Here is an 11,725-nt window from a genome sequence, read left to right as displayed (position 1 = left end):
CACAGTGCTCACAGAACTCAATCTTTCCACTCTTGGCTCCCTTCAGTAGCCCCTGCTTGCACAAAGCCTGCAATGACTTCTCTCCTGTGTGCCCTAACCTGTAATGCCAAAGTCTGCTCATGTCCGCCTCTGAAATAGCCGAAGCAACCTGGCCAATCTCGGTGCTCCCCTTCAGATAGTATAAATTATGACTGTGGACTCCCTTCATCACCACCAAAGATCCCTTAGTAACCTTCGCTACAGCATCCTCAAATGTCACCCTGAATCCCTTCGCCTTCAAAGCCCCAACTGAGATAAGATTCTTCTTAAGTTGAGGAACGAATCTCACCTCCTTCAACTCACGGACTACTCCATCGTGTATCCGAATCCTCACAGTACCTATCCCACAAACGCCACAGGATTGATCATTTTCCATGACAATAACACCCCCATCGAGTCTCTCAAATGATGAAAACCAATCTCGCCTAGGAATCACATGATAAGTAGCGTCAGAATTAAGCATCCACTCCGATGCATCCAAATGGTTCACCTCCGAAGTAATCAAAAGAGAAAAGCTCGAATCATCAGAATCATTGCCTTTCGCAACATTCACCTCATTGGCCTTCGGGCCCTTATTCTTGCTATTCTCCTTTTCTTTGACTTTCGGGCAGTCTCTCTTCCAATGTTCCTGCTCTTTGCAGAATGCACATTGGTTCTTTCCAAGCTGGTGACGACCTCTTGACTTTGACCTCCCTCTATTTCCACCTTTCTGATATGAGCTTCTACCTCTCGTCGACAAGGCCTCTCCTGAAGTACTAGCGCGGGAAGTCTCCTTATCATTCCTCCTCAAATCATAGTTCGTCAATGCGTTAGTCACTTCACTATAAGTGATAGAAGATCTCCCGTTCAACAACGTAAGCACGAATGTATCATACTCCTCATCTGGTAAGGAGCCCAAAAGAATAATAGCCTTGTACTCATCTGTGATCTTCTCATCCACGTTCGCCAAGTCCGACAACAACTTAGTGTAGTTGTTCACATGAGCCGCAAGCGAGGTGCCTCTGGACATCTGAAATCTGAATAATCTTCGCAGCAAGTGCAACCTGTTCTCAACACTCTTCGTGAGATACTTGTTGTTGAGAATCTCCTACATCTTCATTGCAGACGTCACCTCAATCACATCATATTTTAGTTCCTGTTCCAAACAAGACCTGATCACCCCGCAAGCATTTCGATTCATCTTTTCCCATATCGCCTCTTCATATTTAGGTGGCCTCACATCGACCATGATGGTCTCCTCCAGATTTTGAGCATTGAGCACATCTTGTACGTCGCTCATCCATAAACCAAAATTGATCTTGCCGTCATATTTCACTACACTAATCTTAGTGTTCTGAAAACCCACTTGAACTGTGCCTGTCATCTTGCTGCTTTCACCAACTTCTTCACCCATAATCATAAATTCCAAATTGTAGAGAAAGATCCAAACTTTGAAAGGAATAAGAAATTTTACCCAACTGAACCCTAGATTGGATTCTAAATAGAACTCTTAACCACACGAGGAAAGAGAGATCTTTAACGGTAACTTCAAACCCTAACTCCACCAAAGCCTAGAACTCCAAGAACCAAGCTTCCAACTGAATATTCCTCCACCTAATCCAAAACCCTAGATCTGAAATCTGAGCTCTGATACCACTTGTCGCGCGCCTATGCGGAAGCGTTGCACGCACACACAACGAACTTGAGATCACAGAAGAAGAAAGCCACACACTTGCACAAACCAAGCCAATTACGACAAATCAAACCAAACACAGAGATATACGTGGTTCGGCAACTTGCCTACGTCCACGGGGAGAGGATGGTGAGATTTTACTATATGGAAGAGAAATACAATGGGTTACAACTCACAAAATCACTCAAATATAACCCTAACCAAAGCTCTTAACTCCCTCACAATATCTCCCTCTCAAAGTGCTCAAAACAATGCTAATTCTCTCTTTTTCTCTCCTTAAGAAACCCTAAAAAACGTGGTCCTATTTATAATAAAACACAATCCCAAACAAAGGAGGATTCCCAAACAAAGGAGGATTCTAAAAACGAGTCTGCCACACCCTGCACCATGGGTGTGGCAGAGGGTGTGGTGCAGGAGTGGTGCAGGATGGTTAGTCTAAACCCATCCATACTTAATTATTTTTAACAATTAAGCTGACGGAAGGATTAATATCAATATGTTAAGGTGACCTGGGGGACTAATATAAAAAGTACGAAGATTTGGATTATGTTTAGCAAAATATCTATGATTTAAGAGACTAATATCTAAAGAAACTCTGTTAATATATCTTTACAGAATCCTTTCTTCAGCTTCAGATTTTGTTTAGCAAACGGTCAAAGTGTTGTGGCTTATAAGTCATTTTAACATGTTTGACAAATGATTTATTTTGATTTATAAGCCAACAATAAATAACTGCGGTATCTTAGCTTTTTCTTGGTGGCTCATAAGCCACAAGATTTGACCATGTAAAAGACTAATATACCCCTAATCATTTCAGTAGATTCCAAACTCTTTTTACCTCTCTCATACTCCATTATGCGTTTTTCGGTCATTTTCACAACAATGGTGGCTTATAAGGTAACCATTTGCCAAACATTCTACTGTTCAAAATGGATTATATTTCACTAAATTTGTCAAACACATCAGCTTATAATCCACTTGGCTTATAGTCTATTTTATGTGATATAAGCCAAGTGGAGTATAATTCAAAGTTGCATGCTCTCACATTCATTGAAAATATCAAACGGGGTCCCAATTCAAAGAAGCTCGAACCTTGAGGGTTCAACGGCACTTGATAATCTTTCACTTCTTGACACACACAAAAAAAAAAAAAAAAAACTAGAAGAGACAATCACGATGCACAAGCTCGAAGCAAAATAAGAGCCATGAAAATTTGACAAACTCGAACCAAAATCTACTCGGAATTTCAGCAAACGTGGAATTTCAACAAATAGGTCAAGAGTGTTCAAAAAGAAGCAACTTTACGAAGATTTTGAAGCTTTATGTTCAAAAGTTCCATTTCTAAGGTTGACATGCAATAGACCACGTTAAATAAATTTATTTCAATTTGTAATATAAAATTTAAACTTTAGATTAATAGTATCAATATTTTAAATGCTATTTATCAAAAAGAAAATTAATGGTAAATTTACTTCAATTTGTAGTACAAAATTTAAGTTTAGATTAACAGTATCAATGTTTTAAATACTGTTTATCAAAATAATAATAATAATAATAATTAAATACTGTGTGGCAATCCAGCTCAACTCTTGCGTTGTTACATTCTTGGCATTTGTTCGGTTTGCAGCATGAAAACAGATGGAAAGCAAAGAAGTCAATTCGAATAAACTAATCATAACTCATAAAGCATAATCCACATGCGCTGGCGTATTTATTATTAAGAGCTTTCATAAAATTCTACAAAGCCGCTGAACCAAGAAAGAACGAGAAATAATTACTCATCTTTCCAGATATATTACCCAATAATGACTTATCTTTCCATAGCAAATGAAGGCTAATAATAACATGAACGCTGATAATGATCCATAAGAACGAGTCTCTGAGCCCGCCCTCAACAGAACTAAATGGAAGAATATGATCCGAGCAAATTTATTCGCGAGTTCTTCCGAGACCATCGACTGCAACCACAACTGAATGCAAGGAGCTGTACAGGACCGGATATCCAATTGTTCTGCGGGCTTCCAAACAGTATATCCAGGAAATTAACAGGTTATGTGAAAATATATAATAGAATTTTAAGTAAGCATTCATGACCCCTAAAAAGTTGTTCCTAGTACAAATCAGGCTCACTAAATAGGAAACAACACATGAACCTACTACTAGTTCCCCAAAAGTTTCTCCCAAAGTTTTGCACATCTGATGCCACGCTTTTCAATTACAAACTGCACCCTAAAAGTGGCTCTCAACATTTAGCACGCATCTGGTTATAAAGTACGAAACATGACCGAGAAACCACAAAGTATTTGAATGAAAAACAATTGAGCAGTTTATTGTTCCATTTTGCATCAACCAACCGTAAATCAAACGCACCATCAAAACATATCGTCCCCTATCATGCCTGCCATTCCCCGCTTTGAACCCGGCTTTTACAAGAATGGAGAGGGAGAGTTTCACGCCTTTACCATGTTCTGGCTAAAAAGAAAACCATGTTCCACATTCATATCAGCTCTCATCCATGGCATCCTTGTGCCCATCTTGCCTTGCGGCAGATTCCCCAGATTCTGCCGTTTTGGCAACTGAATCCTCCAACGCCTCGAGGAATGAGAGAACAGTGAAATTATCTGTAGGGAGTAAGAAAGATGAAGTGAGAAGAAACGTACAATATTTTATGTACATTGTAGCAGCAAGACCAAAGACATTCGTACTTCCTGAGTCAGCTCCACACTCAAGTTCCACAATAAATACTATTGAGAAATGCTGAGCACAAGGTTTCTAATTTGGACCCTGGGTGTGTTTGGCAACTCCTCAATATGGGGCTAGGGTTAGACCTGGTCATCTTTTGAGCAAATTTGTGTTTGGGCTAAACTGGGCCAACAATGGCCTAGTTGTATCAAGGCCAAATTTGGCGGCTTAAAACTGGTTTCGTTTTGGACTACCTCCCCCCAGTTCCAAAACAAAACCAGCTTAGTTGAAAACAAGGCCAGGGCCACTCCTGGCCCCATTTTAGGCTATTTTAGGGTGTTTGTCAAAGTGCTAAAACTGGTTTTAGTTGAGATAAGCCCAAGTCCAATAACTCATTCCTAGTTTGGTGAATAAAATTGTTGGGCTAAACTAGTTCTTGTCTGGCCCAATTTTGCCTCATAACTGGACCAAAAAAAACAAGGGTCCAGTTGTTGGAACTCTATCTTTATGCATATGTGTATTTACCAAATATTATTTAGTTCTAGACCAATTTTGCTAAAAAATTAGCCAAACTAAGTTCAACTCAAAACTAGTTCACATAGAAACTAGTCTAGCCTAATCTAGACTAGTGTAACTGGAACAAAACTAAACTAAATATTTCTAAGTTCGCCGAACTGACCGTAAGCTCTGATTTCTGATTGTTTTGGTGGTTCTGGATTCAGATATTTTTTTACGGTGTGCATAGCACATGTATGTGTGTGAACGTGTGTGTAATTACCAGTTTATATTTGATATGCAAATCCTGATGTCTGGACTTGATTGGTAGGTTTAACTTTGTAAAGGATGAACATAAAAAAACAACCAACCTAGGCATCAGATGTACCCTACTTTGGTTTTATGGGATGAATTTTTAACTAATAAGTTTGATGGATTAGGATGCTATGGTTTAAAGAGTAAGCAGAACCATAATAAGTTAAGTGGGTAACAGATTTTGAGTCAGATTGACCAAACTCAAACCATGATTTGTACAGCGGTCTAAAGTTAAGTGAGAGTTCCAATCCTATTCCAACCCATTGGTATAGAGTCTACAGATATAGATTATTAACTGATACTTCTCTTTAACCACCATGAAGAGGTGTCTGAGGAATATGAGCAGCTATGATGAACCTGCTGTCATTCACGACAGAACAGGTTTCTTTCATCCTGACATTCTTTTCTTTTCTTTTCTTATTTTCTTTTACTTTTTTTATTGGATGATGATAGTATTTTTTTTCTAGCGTTTCAAATTTATTTTATCTCTCATGCCCGTTTTAAGTTTTAAAATCCGTCTGAAACTGATTTCTCGTCCAAGTTTTCAGATAGATCCTCTTCAACACTGATAAGAGACTTCCAACACGAATTGGCTTAGGTCGATACCACATTCTTACGTTAAAAGTTTATAAGAAAATTTATATCTTAGCAAAAGCTAAGCTGAAGTCCCAGAAGGAAGTAAGATCATCATCTCTAGCATCTAATCTGATTATCTGACAATATTTTGTTTGCGCCCTGCCTGCATACAGTCCTCAAGGCCCTGGAAAGTCCAGTGGATAAAACATGACAGCAAATGCTGCAATGCATTACAGAATATAAGAAGCAAGACTTTCCTCAACACTTGCACTACGAATAAGGTCAAGCATATACTGCTTGGTATGAACCCACCAACAAGGCTAACAACTAACACAATAGCATGGATTTTTTTAACTGTGAGAAAAGCACTTACATTTACTTGAGTCTATTCCAAACTGAGACAAATCTATCTGTCCTGTTCGAAGTACCTATAAAAAGACGATCATCATAACGAATAGAAAAGATAATAACCATGGAAAGTTAGCAGTAACAGCATTTAACTTCCTACATGTGTAAATGTCTCTACTTGTTGGCGAAATGGTGCACTCTGTAACAATTCTGTGATAGTTTCGGGAGTCCAAGGACCCTAATCATTACACAACATCGTTAGAGAACTGAAGCATCAACCGTTATAACATTCCCAACAGATTTAAGAAAATAGCACTGACCTCAGGTAAGTATGACGCCAGTCTTTGCTGAACTGGTAACTTTTCAATCAGTGGAGAAACCAAATCAGGTGTCAAAATATCCCCTAATCCTAGACCTGTATGAGGGGTAAAAAGGAAATGAGAAATTAATAAATTATATCTTCTATGCAACATTGTCATAAATTTTATAGCAGTGTTGGATGGAACTTCACCTGCATCAGGGTCTTCAACAGCAGCTGATGGTATTCAAAAGCAATAAAATGTCAAATGCCTCACAGAATCATATAGCAGAAGTAGTTTCAAGTAAACAGAAAAGCACTGATATAATACCTGGTGCCTGGATGCCTCTTAATATTCTCTGCAAGTCCGCTAATTGTACGTGTCCAGCAGAAGAAGTTACTTCAGCCGATTCCCCAGCCACAGTTTGATCAACCAAATTTCCAGCTCTGAATAACAGGAATATCAGAGACAAAATTTGCGGTTTACTCAGTAAAGGAAAAAAAATAACTACATGAAGTCTTTTTACTTAGATGCAACCATTGAAAATAATAGCTAGAGCTTGGTAAACTTCCATAATTCCGTCAGAAACTTGGCACGTGAATTGCATGTCCCACAATCACCACAATTGTGTTTCTCCAAAGAAAAGATTAAAACCGTAGTGAATTGCGCAAGGATCAGATTTTTCGTAGCACAAACACTTGTCACGAAATTTTATTAGTGTAGAATAATAGAATATATATTCTATACGACAGTCCCTTGGACACTCATATGCAACTACTTGGACATTCATTAGACATATTCAGGACACTTTTCTGTTGTGTCCCAGGTTTTAAAATGCATCTTATGTACTAGTTCACAATCTTATTTCTTTTTTATTTGTTCTTATATAGTGTTGTGTCAATTTATCCTACTCCAATGAAAAGATAAGTACAAAATAATGATTGTGCAAATTAAAGGTATACTTACTGTTGTCTGGCTGTTGTGTCTTATTCTAGTTTTACTTATACTGGCATGTTGTGGGTCCATGTCATGTCACCATGCTATCCATGTTCAAATCAGAGCATCAGATTAAGCAGGTAAGATCAAATTGAGTTAAGGTCAATCTAGATTGTGGTAAATGGTAAGTACTATCATAATAAATTGATCCAAACTTGAGAAGTTGAATTCTTTCAGATAATAGCACCAATGTGGTCTTTCAACACACAGACACACAGAAGGCAAATGCACAAATACACAAAATTGCAAGCACAGCCATAAAGGTTAGTGATATGTCCACAGGTTTATATATAAGCACGATCAATTAGGTAACAGATTGATCTCTAAAATTCCATAAGCGCTAAAGGTTTTTTGCAGAAGTACCTAGATGAGATATCGTCTTCAGCTGTGTCTTCTGACACTTCAGACATATGCATAGGAACTGATGCTTCTGCCTCATCTTCACCAATCATGTCTGGAAAATTGAGACCTAAACAATCCGACAGAGCAATTCCATAAAATGGCAATTCAGTAGTTTAAACATACCTATAGGGCGATTGATAAAGCAATTGACAGAATTGCATAGTTGTGAGTCTCCATCAGATTGTGGCTCCTGTTTATAAATCTAAAAATTAAAGCAAAAGAGTTCTCTAAGGCAAACATGTTAAACAGAGACAATATAATATGAACTGACCTGCATCCAGAAAAAGAACTTTCGTTCATCGGAACTAAACTTCAAAATGTATACTCTCCCAGAAGACTGAGACACCTGAATGATAGAAAACAGGAAAATTATCATGAATGCTTATTGAGAAAAACAATGGAGCTACGCAGAAGATACATGCTAGTGAATTAAAACAAACCTTCTCAAAAACAGCTTCATCTGGGAAGATTATTTGATCCTGTTGTACTTATTAAGGAAAATACAACTGTGATAACAAAATGAAGAACATAAAACGAGGGGAAATGAAACTAGCTTTACTCAGCTACAATAAATGAACCAGAGTACATCACTAAATGCTGGAAGGAGTAGGATTATATAGATTTGGGACAGAGGACCAAATAAATTCAATTACTTTAAGAACAAAACTGTACGATAGAAGGTCTCCATGGATATTCAATACTAGAAAGTCACAGTCTATACAGAAGCCCAGTAATTCAAACAACATATGCAACAAATGAAGACAGAGAAGCTTGTGTTCCATAAGACCTGAGCAGTATGGAATTTAAAAATTTGTAAACAAGATATACTTGAGTGACAAAAAGATACAAGTTCAACAACATTCTGCGTGCGCTCAAGCCACTGAAAATGGATCAATCCTTCCTCACCCTAAAAATACACATGAGAAAAGATCAAATTCAAATCATAAGGACAAATATCAATCACTATCCTATATAGACATGAGATGAACATGCGCGAGGGTGCCTGGACCATAAAGTTAAAAGTTTCTTATAACACTACGCCCTACCCTTCCAATGCGAACAAGACCTTTGCGGCTATCTGGGACCACCCGTTTCCCTTCAAGCGACATTCTGCCAGCACGAAATTCCAACAAAACTTCCTGGATAAAAACAGAAATGAGATACGAATGTAATACAAATCTCAATAAAATGTGGTTTTGAAGAACGTGCAAGTGGTTTGATATAGACACAAAAGTAAGCAAAGCGTTTCAATATGTACATGTAAGTGGATTCACTTCCTAATATATACATGTATATATAGGAGTAATATCTTAATACAAGAAATGAGAATCACCAAGCCTTTTAAGAATGGTTAACTGTACCCACATAAACTTTTCGAAATTATGCAGAAGATTATCAACTGGACAGCAAGGAGAGGGGGAAAGGGATCACATGTGAATGAATGTGAAAAGGTGGCAAGTTAACATTGGAGTACTTCTTAATATTTTTAAATCTTGTTAGAGATAAGAATAACTGAGAAAAGCTAATTCAAGAATGGTTGTATACACACAACACACATTTGATCCCTGAGAAAATGTTCTTAAACAGTAAGAGTCAGAGAGGAAATCATGATCAGTGGATGTGCTTCTACATCTTGCTAACCCTTGAATGCTTGTCTCATATCCTAAATCTTAGTAAAGATAAGATTTCTACAAAAGGCTACGTTCAGATTGCTATAGACACAGAGATACATAGTTTCACTTTGCATAAAAATCCGAAGTATATGGAGGAGCGTCACTTTCAGAATTTACCTCATTTGATGTGACCAATCACACGAAATAGCATGAGTTTTGTTTGCTAAACGGGTAAGTTACAGAAAACAAAAACCTTTTGACCACTTGTTGAGAAAACCCCATCGATGGTAATGATAAGTAAACCCAATCTTTCTTTAAAAAAGAAACCACCTGTAGCCTGTACGATTATCTATTAGAAACTTAATCATGTGAGATGCACATGATGACTTAAATAAATTTAACCCATTTCAACCCGAATATCTCTTCATCCCCCAGAATTTTGGGCTATTCCCCACAAAACCCCATGAACTCTTGCTTTTCTCACTAAACACCTAGAACTTTTCCCATAAACCCGCCAATACTTAGAAGTGTCTCAAGTAACCCCTCAAACCTTTTGAGAAAGTCTCTTACAATTGAAGGAGCACATTATCTATCCAATTTTATTTTTTCCATGTTTTCTCTCCTCATCTTCTCTTCTCCTTGCTTTTTGGCGATCTTTTTGGAAAAGTCAAAAATTTTGGAGGTTCTTTGAGAGTTTTGGGAGTTTTGGGGATTTTGTGGGGAAAGTTTCCAGTGATGTGGAAAAGAAAGTTCAGAGTTTTATTTAGAATTGGCCCAACATTTTGGGGCTTACTGTGAAATTTACCATGAAAGATGTACCATAACCCTTCTCCTCATCTCCCATCTCCAGCTCTTGCTCTTGACCAAACAACAAACAACAACTGACATCCCCCTAGCCACACATGCACGTTACGCCTTTACAGAGTTTTCATACTCCTCTGCATCTCCGCACTCTCACAAGTTTCCATACTCAACCCCTTGGTCACAGTACTTACCCCCGGAGTTTCCATAATCTTTTGAGTTTCCGCACTTACCCCTAGAATTTCCATATTTCTTTGAGTTCTCATATTCACCCCAAGCCACCTTACTCATCCTCAGAGTTTCCATATAAGTTTGAGTTTCCATGCTCCCCCCAAGTCACCGTACTCACCCCACTGAGTCCTCGTACACTTTTTAAAAATTCTTCTCACGATTTTGTACATATTACATTTTTTATGACCACATGGAAGTGGGGAAACTACTTTTTTGGGCTAGATAAAGCTGTAATATCTAATCCATTGATTTAACAGAAAAATGGCAAAATATAACTCTACAAAATTATTCAAGCCTAAGAATATGGGAGAAAACTCTGAATCAAACCAAAGTCAAAATAATCATCGACGAGGTCAAGAAGGCATATGGAAGAACATCAAAAATATTATCAAGTGAACCCCTCAATTCTCTAACAAAAATTCAATCAATAATGCAGCAACACAAAAAAAATAAAAATAAAAATAAAAAAAATAAAAAAATAAAAACAAATTCATGTTGAAGGAGCATAAAATGATCATTCAAGAACTATTTATCAAAACCCTAACTCTGTAGTTTGTTCTTGTTCGTTCAGGGGAAAAACCTACAAACTCCAAAATCCAAACTGCAATTGAAAATCTACAATCAACTAACTAAAAGCATCAACAAATATTACCAAGCATTATTAGTAACAACATAAAGGTGATTAATTCTGCCTAAAAATTAAACCCAATCGACGAATTCGGTTAAAAGAAAACAAACCTCCATCATCTCGCGTCGCCGATCTGAGACCTGAATCGATCGAGAGAGAGAAAGAAAGGGGGTGAAATTAGGGATTAGAACGGGTTTGGGGTTTTGTTCTTTTTAGCTTCAATTTCGGGTCGGGTTCAATTTCTTTTTAGCTTCAGTTTCGGGTCGGGTTCAATTTGGATAACGGTTTAAGATTCGTTGTTCATGAAAAGTAAATTTCAGTAAATCCCCCGAACTTTAGGATGATTTGCACAAAACTCTCTAAACTTTAAAAATTAGAGAAAAGCCTCATAAATTTTGAGTGTTTTTGAAAAAAAGTCCCTGAACTTTCAAAATGATACATCTAAACTTTGCGCCAACTTATATTTAAGGGTTTGTCAGGGAAGAGAGATATAGGGAAGTGAGAGAAGAATGTTTTTTTTTATTTGTGGATGTTTTCAAAAGTTCAGGAGGACTTGTTAGAGTGGGCGGAGTTTTGGGGGTTTTCTTCAAGGTTTAAATTTTAAGAGGGTTTTCTCTAAATCCTCCAA

At 37.5% G+C, this 11,725-nt stretch overlaps 1 protein-coding gene across 2 annotated transcripts; it reads right to left on the bottom strand.

Annotated features, from left to right (window-relative positions):
- On the bottom strand, positions 3,777–11,299 carry LOC109842905 (26S proteasome regulatory subunit RPN13). Of its 2 annotated transcripts, none has more exons than XM_020411814.1 (13): positions 11,208–11,299; positions 8,871–8,963; positions 8,672–8,731; positions 8,265–8,303; positions 8,096–8,170; positions 7,948–8,014; positions 7,786–7,876; positions 6,757–6,872; positions 6,639–6,662; positions 6,448–6,542; positions 6,288–6,365; positions 6,153–6,207; positions 3,777–4,332 (listed from the first exon to the last, which is right to left on the bottom strand). In XM_020411814.1, the coding sequence occupies exons 1-13, from the start codon at positions 11,214–11,216 to the stop codon at positions 4,214–4,216; spliced, it is 921 nt and encodes a 306-aa protein (XP_020267403.1). In that variant the 5' UTR covers positions 11,217–11,299; the 3' UTR covers positions 3,777–4,213. The 2 variants fall into 2 exon arrangements, with proteins under 2 accessions (XP_020267403.1, XP_020267405.1); XM_020411816.1 differs by having other exon boundaries at positions 7,786–7,861.

The sequence above is a fragment of the Asparagus officinalis genome, chromosome 5 (genome assembly GCF_001876935.1).
Source record: "Asparagus officinalis chromosome 5, Aspof.V1, whole genome shotgun sequence".
NCBI classification, from domain to species: domain Eukaryota; kingdom Viridiplantae; phylum Streptophyta; class Magnoliopsida; order Asparagales; family Asparagaceae; genus Asparagus; species Asparagus officinalis.
This window is presented reverse-complemented; position numbering and strand designations above follow the sequence as displayed.

What these genes read in the sequence shown, in the direction of transcription:
- LOC109842905 (XM_020411814.1), bottom strand. An exon ending in AAGAGGCATCCAGGCACCAG is followed by an intron (nt 6,663 to 6,756) that starts GTATTATATCAG and finishes GAATACCATCAG; the next exon opens with CTGCTGTTGAAGACCCTGAT. An exon ending in AAGTAGAGACATTTACACAT is followed by an intron (nt 6,208 to 6,287) that starts GTAGGAAGTTAA and finishes GTCTTTTTATAG; the next exon opens with GTACTTCGAACAGGACAGAT.